The sequence below is a fragment of the Sylvia atricapilla genome, chromosome 29, assembly GCF_009819655.1.
Source record: "Sylvia atricapilla isolate bSylAtr1 chromosome 29, bSylAtr1.pri, whole genome shotgun sequence".
Taxonomy (NCBI): domain Eukaryota; kingdom Metazoa; phylum Chordata; class Aves; order Passeriformes; family Sylviidae; genus Sylvia; species Sylvia atricapilla.
In genome coordinates this window covers 542,112-556,875 of record NC_089168.1, presented here as the reverse complement: position 1 = coordinate 556,875, position 14,764 = coordinate 542,112, and the positions used below count along the sequence as shown (strand labels likewise).

The 14,764-nt window shown below is 67.2% G+C and overlaps 2 protein-coding genes across 4 annotated transcripts; one reads left to right on the top strand and one right to left on the bottom strand.

Moving 5' to 3' along the window:
• The first annotated feature begins 863 nt into the window (after positions 1–863).
• CACNB3 (calcium voltage-gated channel auxiliary subunit beta 3) lies at positions 864–7,678 on the top strand. 2 transcript variants are annotated; one of them, XM_066337616.1, is made up of 14 exons: positions 864–1,035; positions 1,185–1,277; positions 3,932–4,054; positions 4,137–4,259; positions 4,336–4,451; positions 4,518–4,582; positions 4,668–4,687; positions 4,912–4,992; positions 5,187–5,245; positions 5,331–5,440; positions 5,527–5,678; positions 5,755–5,850; positions 5,933–6,082; positions 6,528–7,678. In XM_066337616.1, exons 1-14 carry the CDS (start codon positions 994–996, stop codon positions 6,810–6,812), a joined length of 1,515 nt encoding a protein of 504 aa, XP_066193713.1. In that variant the 5' UTR covers positions 864–993; the 3' UTR covers positions 6,813–7,678. The 2 variants fall into 2 exon arrangements, with proteins under 2 accessions (XP_066193713.1, XP_066193714.1); XM_066337617.1 differs by lacking the exons at positions 864–1,035; positions 1,185–1,277 and adding an exon at positions 2,735–2,884.
• A 172-nt stretch (positions 7,679–7,850) lies between these two features.
• DDX23 (DEAD-box helicase 23) lies at positions 7,851–14,627 on the bottom strand. Of its 2 annotated transcripts, none has more exons than XM_066337606.1 (17): positions 14,525–14,627; positions 13,705–13,907; positions 13,502–13,600; positions 13,294–13,390; positions 13,107–13,172; positions 12,417–12,555; positions 12,206–12,339; positions 12,022–12,134; positions 11,787–11,930; positions 11,114–11,339; positions 10,861–11,006; positions 10,450–10,627; positions 10,127–10,369; positions 9,427–9,578; positions 9,214–9,322; positions 8,940–9,114; positions 7,851–8,423 (listed from the first exon to the last, which is right to left on the bottom strand). In XM_066337606.1, exons 2-17 carry the CDS (start codon positions 13,905–13,907, stop codon positions 8,200–8,202), a joined length of 2,448 nt encoding a protein of 815 aa, XP_066193703.1. In that variant the 5' UTR covers positions 14,525–14,627; the 3' UTR covers positions 7,851–8,199. The 2 variants fall into 2 exon arrangements, with proteins under 2 accessions (XP_066193703.1, XP_066193704.1); XM_066337607.1 differs by having other exon boundaries at positions 12,206–12,336.
• Between the last annotated feature and the right edge of the window lie 137 nt (positions 14,628–14,764).

Below are 14,764 nucleotides of genomic sequence, written 5' to 3'. Positions count from 1 at the left end.
CACCCTTACACACCCCTTACACACCCACAACCCCCTTTGTATGCACACACGCTCACACACACCCCTTGCAGACGCCCCCACATTTCCTCGCACCCTGGTGCCCAGCCTGGCACAGCCCACCCCCCGGCACCCCACGAGTGAGCGTGGGGCCGGCCCTGCCCTCGGCCCGTGGCAGAACCTCCCCGTGCCCCCCCTTCCCTCCCCCGCAGCGGCGGCGCCGGGCCGCGCACCCCCCCCGCCCCGGCGTCGGGCCCCGGGGAGCGCTGATTAATCATTAATTAGGAGCCGCCGGCGGGGCCGTGTCCCTGCGGCCCCACGCGGAAGTCTCGCCGCGCGGGGGATGGGGGGGCCCACGCTGGGGCTCCGTGGGGCTCCCAGTCCACTCGCGGCCCCCGGTCCCCTTCTGCCCCTCCGGTCCGGGGATGCTGCCGCAGCGGAACCGGCGGCCACCGTGGGCACGGCCGCGGGGGGTGGGTGGGCTGCGTCTCCCCACGGCCCCGCCTGCCCCACGCGGGGGTCTTTAGGGGCGTAACCCCGTGTCGGGGGTTGATGCCCCGGCGTGGGGGTGGCAAAAAAACCCCCAAAAAACCTGTGGAAGGGGCACGGCGACTGAGGGAGCCGTCCCGGTGGGATGCGGGCGGAGGGGCTCGGGCTCCCGCATCCCCGCACACGCGTGGGCAGGGCCGCGGCGGCCCCGGGGGGCTCTTTTTCCCCGGTACCGCGCGGCCGGTCGCCGCAGCACTGAGGGTCGTGGGCAGGGTCCGTTCCCGGTGCTTCCCGGTGGCTGCCCAGCTGCGGGGGCGCGGACCGGTCGCCACGGGGATGGGCGCGGGGGCGGGCAGGCGGGGGCGGGGACGGCCGGGACGCCCCGGCGGCCCCGTGTGATGCGGAGCGCGGCAGTGGCGGCAGCGCGGCCCTTCCCCGCGGAGCGCCGCGGTCCGGTGTGGGGCGGCCCCGCCGGCATCCCTGGGGCTCCGGTGGGTGCCGCCGGGGATGTCCGCCCCGGCGCAGCCTGACGCTTCCGGCTCCTTCCAGGTGAGCAATCCGGAGCCCTCCCGGCCGTCGCGGACCTCGTGCGGCCCGGTTCGGTTCTGCCCGCAGAACCGGGGGCCGCCGGTGGCCGCGCCGCGGCGGGGCCGAGCCGCCCGGGGCTGCCCGGTGCTCACCGCCCGCTCTCGCCGCAGAGCCCCCGGAGGCTCCCGAAGCGCAAGAGCCGCTTCAAGCGCTCGGACGGCAGCACCTCGTCCGACACCACCTCCAGTATCCTCCGCAGGCAGGTGAGCGGGCCGGCACCGGCACCTACATCGGCACCGACACCGGCACCGGCACTGGGGCGGGGCAGGCACGCCAGCCCCGGGCCCGCCGCTGCTGCGGCTCCGCATTAAAGCACGGACCTGGGGTGGGGAGCGGGGAGCGGCCGAGCATCTCCCACCTCAACCTCCGCACTGGAGGGAGCTAGGGGCCCGCCTCCGCCCCGCCGCTCCCCCGGGACCGGTGCTGGGCGCCGGCACCGGGCGCCGGTGCATCGCAACAGCCGCTCCCCGCGGCTAAAAATAGCGAGTGCTGCGTCAGGGCCGGGCCGGCGGCGGGCACCGGCACTGCGGCGCGGGGGGCGGCCCCGGGAAACTGAGGCAGCGGAAGGGGAACGGGCCGGGGGGGCTGTAGAAGGGGCCGCGGGGTTCCTCTCCCGCTCCCTCAACCAGCACTGGGCCGCCTCCTCGCGCTGCCAGGGAGACCTCCCCGCCGCACCCCAACCGGTGCTTCGGTTTCCTCCGGCCCCGAGCTGCGCCCCCTCCCCGGCGGCCGGCGGATGAGCCGGTACCGGGGAGGCTCCGCGGAGGGCGAGGGGTTCCTGTCGGGGCGGCCCCAGGAGGCGCAGAGCGGCGCGAGCATCCCGTTTCCCTCGTGGGTTAGCACCTGCTGTTCGGTACTCCCCGGTACGCGCCGGGACCCCGCGACCCGGCCTTCAGCACCTCGGAGAGGGCCCGCCTGGGTCCCGCCGTGTGCCCGGTACCGGCGCCGGTGCTCAATGCCTGGAGCCCGGTGCAGGTGTCCGCGGCCGCTCCTGCCACTGTCCGAAGCCCCCACCCCGCCGTGCGCTGCCTCGATGTCTCCGGGCCGGCAGTGAGCAGTCCTGGGCCGGGCCCGTCCCGCCGCACGGTAACGGGGCGGGCCGGCCCGCTCCCCCGGGGCCCGTTGCTGCCCCCCTCCTCGGGGGCGGGGGGGGGGCGCGGCGGGGGGGCGGGAGCGGCTCCGGCCCCGCCGCAGGGCTCGCCCTGCAGACGGGGCTGCTGCCGGCTCGGGGCAGGACCGGAGCCGCTGCACCGGAGCATGGAGGTACCCACCGGGACTCCCCCGCCGCCGCCCCGGATCCTCGAGCTGCACGCTGCGGGAGGCTGCAAAGCCCCTCCGCCTCTGCCCCGGGTCTCCCCTCTCACCCAGAGCTCTCTTAGCAAAACTGTCCCCCACCCCGGACCTCCGGGAGCTGCGCCGGTGACCCGTCCGGGTGCAGCTCACCGGGACCGCTCGGGACTCCCGGCTGCCAGCGCAGCCCCCCCGCGGCCCCCACCGGAGAGGGGCCGGAACCCCCCGGCAGCACCGGGAAGGGGGAACGGCGACCCCCGACACGCACACACCCCCACCCCCCCTGGGCCGAGCGGCGGGGGCGGCTCCGTGCGGCCCGGGGGGGCGGTGGGAGGCGGGGGCGGGGAGGGGCGGGGAGAGGCGGCGGCGGCGGAGCGGGCAGGGCCAGCCGGAGCCCCAGCCGCAGCCGGAACCGGAGCCGGTGCCGGTGGAGCGGGGCGGGGGGGGCGCGGGCGGCTCGGCTCGGCTCGCCCCGTCTATGTCGTTTTCTGACTCCAGCGCTACCTTCCTGCTCAACGAGGTACCGGCTCCGGTACCGGCCGCGGTATCAGGGGGACCGTGCGCGGGGGGCGGCGGTGGGTTTGGGAGGGGAGCTGCGCCCCCCGGGTGATGATGGCGCACGAGGGGGTTGTGCCTCGGGGGGATCCCTGCCCGGTGCGGTGCCGCCCGCCGGCCCTTTGTTCCTCGCCGCCGCCGCCGCCGCTCTCGGCTCCCCCCGGCAGGTACCGCCGGAACGAGATGGGGAGAGAATCCCCATCCCGGGGGCCGATGCTCCAGGCCGGGGGGGGGGGGGGGGCTGCATGGAGGGGTCTTGCATGAGGGGGGGCTGAAGATGCTGTGCTGGAAGGCCTCACTGGGGATGATGGGGGTGTCGTCCTGAGGGGCCGCACTGGAACGCTGCGGAGCCATCCTGGGGATGCTGGCGGGTGGGGGATGCTCGGGGCGCGGTGACGATGCTGGGGGGGCCGTGCTGGGGAGGCCATGTTGGGGGGGGCGTGTTGGGCAACCATATTTCCCGCGGGGGGGCGGCTGGAGGGGGTGTCCGGGCTCCCCCCGGTGTGAGCGGGGTGGGGTGTGCAGGTTGGCGGCGGGGCGGCGCTGGGCAGCGGCGCTGAGCTCAGCCCGGCAGGACCCGGGGGGCCTCGAGGCGGGGTGGGGGGAGAGCGCTCAGCCACATCCAGGGACCTATAAATATTTCACCGCAGCTTCTGCGCCGGTTCCAGGCGCAGCGGGCGGTGGGTAAATACCGGCGCGGCGGGGATGGGGAGCCGGGGGTGCTGGGTTGAGCACCCCACGGTGAGGGACGGCAGGGGCGAGATCCATATCTCAGAGTGGCTGGGGTCATCTTCCCATCCCTGGGGCTGCGGGGGTCTCACCTGTAACTCCCCCAGCACGTGGGGGCTGCCCCCTGGGGCGGCTGTGCTGGGTGATGCCACATAACACACCCGGCTTGATGCCACTCTGGACCCCCGAAGAGCTGGAGGGGGGTCAGTAGGGTCCCCTCCCGAGATCCCTCTTTGGGGGGGTTCCCCTGAGAGCCCCCCGGCACTCAACCCCCTTCCCCCAGGGCTCGGCGGACTCCTACACCAGCCGCCCATCGCTGGACTCCGACGTGTCCCTGGAAGAGGACCGTGAGGGCGCCCGCCGCGAGGTGGAGAGCCAGGCTCAGCAGCAGCTCGAGAGGGCCAAGGTATGGATGTGGAGACACCCAGGGCACAGCCCGGGGCTGCTGCCAGGGCCCGGGGGTGCTGATCACCCCCCAAAACCCCTAGCACAAGCCGGTCGCCTTCGCTGTACGCACCAATGTCAGCTACTGTGGGGCGCTGGACGAGGAGTGCCCAGTGCAGGGAGCCGCCATCAACTTTGAAGCCAAAGATTTCCTGCACATCAAGGAGGTCAGCTGGGGTGCTAGGGAGTCTGCTCAGGGCTAGAGACCTCCCCTGGTCTCACCTCTGCCCTGTCCTCACCCAGAAATACAGCAATGACTGGTGGATCGGGCGCCTAGTGAAGGAGGGGGGGGACATCGCCTTCATCCCCAGCCCCCAGCGCCTGGAAGCCATGAGGCTCAAGCAGGAGCAGAAAGCCAGGTAGGGATGGGACCCCCTGGCCCCACTCTGGGACCCCCAACACCCGCTCACCCCCTTCCCCCCTAGGAGAGCTGGCAATGCCTCGGGCCTCGGCGACAGCGGGAGCCGGCGATCGCCTCCCCCCTCCTTAGGTAAGGGCAGATCTTGGGGAATCGTGGGCATCCTGAGGGGGTCCCCGCTTTACTGTCACCAACCACTGTTTCTTCTCTCCCCAAGCCAAGCAGAAGCAGAAGCAGGTGAGTCCCAGGTGCAGGGCTGTGCCCTGGGCAGGGGGGTGGGTGGCAGGGCCAATAGTGGCTGTTCCTGGGGTGGGCTGGGAGGAGAGACCCCACCTCTCTTCCCGGGTTATGGGGCTGGGAGGGCTCCAGGATGCCGTGACTCTCTGGAATGGGCTCGTTGCCCCCTTCCTGGCTGTGGGTGGGAGTACAGGGCACTGACACACCCCCGTGTACCCCTGCAGACGCAGCACATCCCACCCTACGACGTGGTCCCCTCCATGCGGCCCGTGGTGCTGGTGGGGCCCTCACTGAAAGGATACGAGGTACGGGGGGGATGCAGGGTGGTCACGTTGTGCCCTCGGGGTGGTGGCCTGTGGCCCTCGTCCCTTCCCTGCCCACTGTGTGCTGGCAGCAGGCAGATGGTGGGGCCGAGGGCGGTTGGCAGGGTGCGGAGCAGCTGCCACCTCCCTGCCGGTGCCATCTGCCGTGGCTCACCGGGCTGGCCGTCCCACGGCAGGTCACCGACATGATGCAGAAAGCCCTCTTCGACTTCCTCAAGCACAGATTCGACGGCAGGTGAGACCATCGCCCCACCCAGAACGCCCCCTCCTTCCACAGCCTGCAGGTGCCCAGGTGCCCACTGTGTCCCTGTGCTCCCCAGGATCTCCATCACCCACATCACAGCTGACCTGTCCCTGGCCAAGCGCTCCATCCTCAACAACCTTGGCAAGCAGGCGATCCTGGAGCGCTCCACCACTCGCTCCAGCATTGGTGAGGGGCCAGCCTCACCCTGGGGGTGCAGGGACCCCGTCCCTGGGCCAGCCCAGCCTGACACAGCCCCCCTCGTGTCGCCCTAGCTGAGGTGCAGAGTGAGATCGAACGCATCTTTGAGCTGGCCAAGTCCCTGCAGCTGGTGGTGCTGGATGCTGACACCATCAACCATCCAGCCCAGTTGGCCAAGACCTCCCTGGCACCCATCATCGTCTACGTCAAGGTGTCCTCCCCCAAGGTGAGGGGTGACCATGGCTCTGGGGGCAGTCCTGGCTGTCCCCCATGGTGCTGTCACCCCCCTGTCCCCTCCCCAGGTCTTGCAGCGGCTCATCAAGTCCAGGGGCAAGTCCCAGGTGAAGCACCTCAATGTGCAGATGATGGCAGCCGACAAGCTGGTGCAGTGTCCCCCGGTGAGCCAGCCTGTCCCCATGTCCTGGGGCTGCCTGGGGGGAACCTGGAGCCCTCCCTGACCCCTCTCACCTGCCCCCTCAGGAGCTCTTTGATGTGATCCTGGATGAGAACCAGCTGGAGGACGCCTGTGAGCACTTGGCTGAGTACCTGGAGGTTTACTGGCGTGCCACACACCACCCGCCACACGCCCCCCACACTGTCCCCTCACCCACCGGACTCCCAGGCCCGCAGGTAACCCCATGGCCCCCTCCCTGCTCCCCAATGGCAACTGCCACACAGGGGAGGGCGTGGGGGGGGACACACAATCCCCCACTGTCCCCATGGGGACTCAGCACAGGGGTGCTGAGGCCGGCGAGGCCAGAGAGTTCCCCACACTGTCCCCACACTGTCCCCACGGGCAGCTGGTACAGGGGTCCACAGAACAGGGTGGGGGGTGCACAGGTCAGAACTGGGGACATTCTGTGCTCCTCATGGGGACCCAGCACCGGGGTGTCCAGGCTGGAGGGGACAAGCGGCTCCCCAGCCCCCTCCCTGCTCCCTATGGACAGTTGGCACAGGGGTCCAGAGGCGGCGTGGGGGACACACAGCCCCCTCCCTGCTGCCCACGGGGACCCAGCACAGGGTGGCAGCGGGCGGAGGGGCACACGCGGCCCCCAGCGCCCCTCCCTGCCCGCAGAGCCAGCAGCTGCTGGGGGAGCGGGGCGAGCACTCGCCGCTGGAGCACGACAGCCTGATGCCATCGGATGAGGCGGGGGACAGCTCGCCCCAGCCTTGGGGAGCCACATCCCAGCGAAGCTCGCGGCATCTGGAGGAGGAGGAGGAGTACGGGGACCCCTACCCCGACCTGTACCAGCCCCACCGGCATCACGGCAGCGGGCCCGGCACGCCGGAGCGCCCGAGCGAGCGCAACCACGACAGGAACTGGCAGCGCAGCCGGCCCTGGGCCAAGGACAGCTATTAGGGGTGGGGAGGGGGCGGGCACGGCTGGGAACCGGCCCCCCCCAAACCCCGGGCGCTCCCCGCCTCGCCCCGGCCCCGCGCTGGGGGTGCTCAGACAATCGAACTCCGCACCGGCAGCTTCCTCTCGCCCGGGCCCCCGGGCACGTCTTCAGCCATAAGCACAGCGCGGGGCGGGGAGGGCCGGCGGCCGGGATGCCCCGGGACTCCCCGCCAAAGTGCCGGGGAACCCGGGGACTGACACATGCCTTCGCCCTGCCTCAGTGTCCCCACCCCGGGCCCTGCATCACAGGTTGGCTCCTTCTCTGCGGGGCAGCTGCCATGGAGAGAGAGTGGGTGCCCCCCTCCAGAAAAGGGGAGGTAAAGAGGCGGGGCGGTTGTAGCAGCATCCCCCACCCCGCACACACCCGAGGAAGAAAGGGAAGGTGCCTGCTCATTCCCCGGGACCTGGCCTGCCCCCTCCTCACCCTTGCATGGGACCCCGGGAGGAGTGGGTCACACCACTCGCTTCGCTCTGCACCGATTCCCCCCCCGCCCCGGCCACCGCAGCCACACCCCTCCTGCCCCCGGGCTGGGGAGGACAGAGTTTGGGGGGCTGCACGGGGGTGTGGGGGCCGCTCCACGCTTGCACCCACTGCCCCAACCCCGATGTCCCCCTGCCCATGCTGTCACCGCACGTCACCACACAGTCCTGTAAATACAGCGCCCACTGCCCTCGGCCGGGGGTCCTGGCGTGGGCTGAGCCCCCCCCGGGGCCATTACTGGTGGGGAGGGGGGGCACGGGGTGGGGGCCACAGATTTGTTATAATTTCTTTTGTAGAAAGCACTGATTTCCCTGTAACTGGTTTCAGAAACACACGAGTGCTCAGAGGTGCTGGTGTCCGTGTCTGTGGAGGGGACATGAAGGACATGGTCTGAGGGGCAGAAGGGACAGCGCTGCTGGGTGCTGAGCACCCCAAAGTGCTCCTTTTGGGCACCGCTGGCTTCTGTCTCCATGGGCAGTGGCACCCAGGGAAGGGAGAGGACAAAAAGGCGACGCTGGTAACGCCGCTGCCGGTTTATTCCTGCAGCCTGGAACTTTAGCTACAAAACCCCCCCAAAAAACCCGAAGGATGAAGTGCAGACAGTTCCCAGGACAGCCCAAAAAACATCCCTGCCCTGGCTGCAGGGCAGGACCGGCCCCCAAACAGCTTCCAGCAGCTCCTCCGCTCCATGGGGAAAGTGGGGAGAGGGAGAACAGGGGGATTTTGGGATAATCCCAGACCCAGTCTCTGCATGTGGGCAGTTCTTGGGTAGCACACGGAACTGGGAAAAGAACAGCCAGATCAGTCCCGGCAGCCTTGCTGGTCCTATTGTCCCCGGAGGGGTGATGAAGAGGTGCCAGGGGGGTCTCAGGCGAAGATGGTCTCCTCCCGCCGCTTCTTGGTGAGGATGGTGCCTGGCTTGTGCTGGGCATCGGGGTGGTTGGCCAGCTCGGGGGGGCAGGAGGACACGGGGCTCTCCAGAATGGCCTGTTTGAGGTCGTAGAATACCGTGGAGTCCTCCTTGGTGAGGAAGGTGATGGCCACGCCGCTCTTCCCTGCTCGGCCCGTCCGCCCAATGCGGTGGATGTAATCTGGGGGAGAAAAGGAGGGGCTCAGCGTGGGCAGCACCAGGGCTGGGCACCCTGCAGCCCCCTTGGTGTGGCAGCACTGGGGCTGGGCACCCCCACACCACCAGTACCTGGGCTGGGCATCTACAGGGCTCCCCAGTACCAGGACCAGACACCCCACAGCCCCCTGGGTGTGGCAGCACTGGGGCTGGGCAGCCTCCCATCCACAACAACCAATGCCAGGAACCCTCTCATGGCCCCTGATACAGGCAGCACTGGGGCTAGGCACCCCCTCCACCCCAAGAACCAGGGCTGGGCACTTCTGCAAGCCCCTTGGTGAGGGCAGCACCAGAGCCAGGCATCCCCTGCACACCCAGTACCAACCTCACAGCCTCTTCACTGTGGCAGCACCAGGGCTGGGCAACCCCCTCAAAGCCCCTCCAGTGCAGGTAACAGCAGGGGCCAAGCACCCCCAGCATGGGCAGCACTCCCCCACAGCCCCACTGGCACAGGCAGCCCCTCAGTGGCCCCCAGCCTCACCCTCGATGTTCTTGGCCATGTCGTAGTTGACCACCATCGAGACGTCGTGGATGTCGATACCACGTCCGGCCACATCTGTTGCCACCAGAATGTCCTTGGCCCCGGCCTTGAGGTTGGAGAGGGCGAATTCTCGCTGCTCCTGGCCCTTCCCACCGTGCAGGGTGCAGGCATTGTACTGTGGGAAGATGGGGGGTCAACGGGGGGCACATCAAGGAGTCCCCACTTGGGGATGAGGGGGACAGCGTTCAGGGTGACCCACCCAGCCCAGACTCACCCCCATCTTCTCCAGGGACTTGGCCAGCACATCGCAGCCCTTCTTCTGGTTGACAAAGATGATGATGGGTGGGTCGAAGCCCTGTTCCAGGATGGCCAAGAGCTTCTTCCTGTAGAGGAGAAAAAGAAGGAAAAGAGTTGAGCAAAGAGATGTTGAAGCACCCTGCAGAGTCCCCTTCAACCTGAGGCCACCCCCAAACCCTGTGCTGCTCACCTCTTCTCGGACTCGGACATGAGGAAAACCTTCTGTTCCACCCTCTCGTGGGGTTTGCCAGCGGAGCCAATGTAGACCACGGCCGGGCGCCGGAGGTAACTGCGGGCCAGGCGCTCCACTGCTGGTGGCATGGTGGCCGTGAACATGACAGTCTGCAAGGGAACGGGGTAGTGACATCCCGTGAGGTGGAAATGTCCCCCCGTGAAGAAGGAATGACCCTGGTGTGGCTGGGATCATTCCCCCACGGGACAGGCACATCCCACAGTGAGGTAGGAATGACTCTGATGGGGCAGGAATGTGCTCCTCTCCATCTCTCAATGAAACAGGAACAACCCCAGGGGGCAGGAATGTGCTCCCATAGAGCAGGAACATTGTTCAATGAAGCAGGAACAAGCCCAGTGGGGCAGGGACATTCCCCACGGAGCAGAAGCAACCCCCAGTGAGGTGGGAATGACCCCAGAAGGCTAGGAATGATTCCCCCATGGAGCAGTGACATCTTCCTGTGGGGCAGGATTGTCCCCGACAGAGCAGAAATGTCCCCCACAGGGCAAAACTGTCCCCTTATGGGGCAGGAACATCCACTGTGGGGCAGAAATAGGCTCCACAGAGCACAAACATGACTCCCATTCCCTCAACCCCTTCCCCAAAAGCCCGAATCGTCCCTCCCTACCCCACAGACCCCCCCCCAGGCCACATCCACCTGTCTGTACTTGTGCTTCCCAGACTCAAAGTTAGCCAACATCTTTTCGGGATCCTCGGCCTCGTCAGTGTCAGGTTTCTGGTTGGTGACAGGCATGTGCTCCAGGATCTTCTGCACATCAGGCTCGAAGCCCATGTCGATCATGCGATCGGCCTCGTCCAGCACCACGTAGGTGCAGCGGCTCAGCACCAGGTACCGGTTCTCCAGCACATCGATGAGCCGGCCCGGCGTGGCGATGACAATCTGGGGGACGTGGGGGGGTTGGTGGGAGCACCCCGGGGCTGAGCTGCCCCCCTGGGACCCCTCAAGCCTCCCCCAGTCACCTCGCAGCCCATGCGCAGGCGGAAGCCCTGGTCCTCGCGGGAGATGCCGCCGATCACGGCCACGGTGCGGATGCCCAAGGGTTTCCCAAATTTGATGGTTTCCTCCTCAATCTGCTGTGCCAGCTCACGGGTGGGGGCCAGGATGATGGCATAAGGCCCCTGGTCTGACTCCTCGATGCTGCAGCATGGCAGGATAGGGTTGTGTCACCCATGGTGCCACATGTGTACCCTCCCGTGTGACCCTATGCCCTCCACCATGTCACCCTGTAACCCTGCCTCAATCCCCCAACAGTGTCACCCTGTCACCCCATCCTGAGACCTCCACAGTGCCACCCTGTCCTGACCCCTCTGCATGTCACCCCACCACTCCACTGCCCACTATCCCCCCTGGGCAGTGTCCCCGCCCCGCACCGGTCGATTTTGGGCAGGGTGGTGATCCACACAAGCAGTGGGATCAGGAATGCCGCTGTCTTGCCACTGCCAGTCTCAGCCACGCCGATGATGTCCCGGTTCTGCAGCCCGATGGGGATGGCCTGGCGCTGGATTGGGGTCGGCTCCTGCCAGGGAGGGGAGCAGGTTGGGAGCAGAACTTCCCCTGTTCCTCCTTTCCAAATCCCTGACAAGCCCTTTCTCCCCCTCCTCAGCTCCCCCTCTCCGTGCCCACCTTGTATCCACACTTGTCAATGACCTCCAGGATGTGGGGGGGCAGGGAGGAGTCCTTCCAGGAACGGATGGGATTTGGGATCTTGCCCCCCTTGGTGGTGATGCTGTAATCCTCACGGAAGATGCGCCAGTCCCTGTCTGTCATCTCGTCCAGCTTCTTCTGGGACCAGTGCCGGTCATCCCAGCGCTGCTTGGCCTCTTTCTTCCGCAGCTTCCGCAGCCGCGCCCTGGCCAGAGGGAGGGAAGGGATGGGGGAAAGGGGAGAGAGAAAGAGGAATGGGGAAAAGGGAATGGGAAAAGAGAGGGATGGGGAAAGCAGGATGGGGAAAAGGGCATGAGGGAAAATGAGATGAGCAAAACACAATACGGAAAATACAATAAAGGAAAAGGGAATGAGGGAAATGAGAGAAAGAAAGGGGATGGGAGAAACGAGGACGAGGACAGGGAGATGAAGGAGGGGGATGAGGGCAAGGCAGGGAAAGGGATGACAAAAGGGAGTGAAGAAGGCGAGGAATGGGAAGGAGAAAGGGCACAGGGCTCACCCTGTGCCTTTAGAACCCTTCTCCCGATTTCCTGCTGGACCTGCTACAGCCCAGCTCCACCTCCCAGCCAAGCTAAGCCAGCCAGGACCCCACACACCCCTCAGCACCCTCCCAGCTTCCCCAAAACCTCACTCCTCCTGCTCCTTCTCCTCCAGCGTCCGCCTCTTCTCCATCAGGTCCCCGTAGAACCGCGACTGCTCCCGTTTCTGCTGCTTCAGGTCGATGCCGGCAATGAAGCCGCGGCCCAGCAGCTGCACCTGGTGCCTTTCCTTGTACCTGGAGCAGGGTGGGAGCATCAGAGCCAGGGCTGGGGGCTGCTTTGCACCCCACAGGGACACCTCCAGCCCTGGGGCACCCCAGCACTCACAGGGGGTTGTAGTCGATGGACGTGTCCTCTGACGCGTCCCACTCGAACACGAACTTGCGGTCGTTGAGGTGCCGTGTGCGCCGGCGCTTCTTCACCCCCCCCAGGTACCGCTCCTGCAGGACCCCAGGCTCAGTGGGACCCCTCCATCCTCCTCCCAGCCCCCCAGCCCAGTCCCCAGCCCCACCTTGATGGCGTGGAGCTCTTTGCTCTTGTCCTTCTCCTCCCGGATCTTCTGCCTGCCCTCCTCATCCTCAGTGCCGTTGGTCTCCCGCTCCATGCGCTCTCGGCGCTCCCGGCGCTCACGCTCCTGAGGGTCTTCTGGGGAGCAGGGAAGGGGCTCAGAGCCAGCACCAACCTTGAGGGCTGAGCTGGGGGCTCCAGGGCTGAGCCCTTACCCAGCATCTTCCTGCCCATCTCCTGGAATTGTTTCCTTTTCTTCCTCTCCTCCTCCAGCAGCCGCTGCCGCTCCTCCACCTCCTGCTGCCGCCGCCGCAGGGCCTCAGCCTCGCGCTCCGCCTTGGACAGGAACTTGGGCTGGAATGGAAAGAGGCAGTGTCACACTGGGCCTGGCTGCCACCCTCGTGTTGCTGGGGGTCCCCTCAGCCTTCTCTGCTCCTTCCCAGGGCCCCGAGGCCTCCCCTCTCCCTCCTGTGTTCCTTCTTTCCCTCCCTGGATCCCCCAGACCTCACCACTCCCTACCAGGGGTCTCTTTGTTCCGTGCCCTCCAGCCCTCCTTTCCCTCTTAAGGTCCCTTTGTGCCCCTCAGTGGACCCCTCAGCCCTCCTCATTTCCTCCCAAGGTTCTCCTGCTCCCTCCTGGGCATCCACCAGGCCTCCCCTCTCCCTCCTGTGTCTCCACAGCTCCCCATATACCCTCCCTGGCCCACCTGCCCTGTACCCTCCCAAACCCCCCACCCCTCCCTGATCCATCCCATGATCCCTCCTGGTGTCCCCTGGCACTTTCTGCTTCCTTCTGAGGTCCCTCTGCATCCCCAAGTTTCTCAGCCCTCCCTGTTCCCTCCTGAAGTGTCCCCAAAAACATCTACAGCCCCAGCAGAGAGAAGAGGCTCCTGCTCCTGCTCCCACCTTGGCTTCTGCCTCCTCTTCTGCCTTCTTCTTTGCCAGCAGCTCTTCCAAGGACAGCGGCTGAGCCTGGAAGTGAGGCCAGATGTCAGCAGCACTCCCAGAGACCTGAATCCCCTGTAACCACTCCCCAGAGACCTGGATCCCCCTGGCGCCACTCCCAGCCAAGCCCCATCCACCCCTTCCTCACCTTCTCTTTCTTCAGGGCATTCTCCTCCTCTTCCTCTGCTTTCCGTGCATCTCGATCCTTCCGAGACTTGGAGTCCTTCCCCCTGCCCGGGGACAAGCTTCCAAGGAAAACAGCATGGAGTAAGACACCTGACACAGCCCTGGGGGATCCCCAACCTCCAGGGGGTCAGGGGAGAGCAGGAGCTCCTCATAAAAGCTACAGCATCCACCTGGATCTCTTCCTGTCCTTGTCCCGCCGGTGCCCATCCTTGTCCCTGTCCCGCTCCTTCTTGCCACGGTCACGGTCCCGCTCCTTGTGCCGCCGATCCCTGAGGAACGGGGGAATCACAGCATGACCCCAGAGCCCTCAGTCACCTTCCGTGGGGATGTCGAAGCTCTTCCCAAAACCCAGGGAGCCATGGACCCGCCTCACCTCTCTGTGGACTTGGAGCGGGACCGGGAGCGTGAGCGGCTCCGCCTCCGGTCCCGGGATCGATGTCGCTTCCTGTCCTTGGCCGGGGAGCCCTTGCGGTCCCGGTCCCGCTCCCTCTCCCGGTCAGGGGAGCGGGAACGTTTCCTCTCCTCCTTCACAGGGGATGCATCCCGGTCCTTCTTGTCCGCCAGTTCTCCGGCCATCTGTGGGGAGAGGTCAGAGCGGGGATCCCGGGAGGGTTGGGGGATGCAGAAGGACCCAGGAGGACACTGGGCAGCAGTGGAGACCCAGCAGGGAGAAAGAAGGGTTTTAAGACCCGGGGGGGCCACACAAGAACCCCAAGAAGGCGTGGGGAGGTCCAAAAGACTCCGGAGAGGAAACGAGGAGACGCTGAAGGACCCGAGGAGGGAACAGACAGATGTCAAAGAGAAGCAAGTAGAGCTGGGAACCCGGGGAGAGTGCAAAGGGACCCTCAGGAGGGAGTGAGGAGGCTGGGGGAGCCCCCAGAGGGCACAGAGGAACCCTAGGAAGGAGCAGGAAGGGCTAGGGGCCCCCTAGGAGAGAATGAAGAGGGAAGGGGAGACCCTGAGAGGGCACAGGGAGGCCTGGGGGCTGGAGGCGGGGAGGCCCGGGGGATCCCGAAAGGGCTCCGGGAGGCCCGGGGGACGCGGCGCAACGGCGCTCCAGGCCCAGCTCTGGTGCCCAGTACCGGGGCTCTGCCCGGTGCCACAGCACCAGAGCTTTCCAACCCCTGGGCCCCGAGGAGATCCCCCGCGTGTTCCTGCAATGCCCCCCGCTCGTTCCCGCCGTCCCCGCTCACCGCCGCAGCCCCGGGTTCAGCGCCGTCGCTGTGCCGCCGCCGCCATGTCTGCCGGACCCACAGGGCACGCCGGGACGGCGCGGGACCACAACTCCCGGCAGCCCTCGCGCCATTGGACTACAGCTCCCGGCATCCCCCGCGCGCCCTCCGCGCCCCTGCGCGGGCAAAGTACCGCCGCGCCCCGTGATCCTTCCGCCGCGCGGCGACTCCCCCCTCCCCACCGCAAAGAGTTCTCCAGGA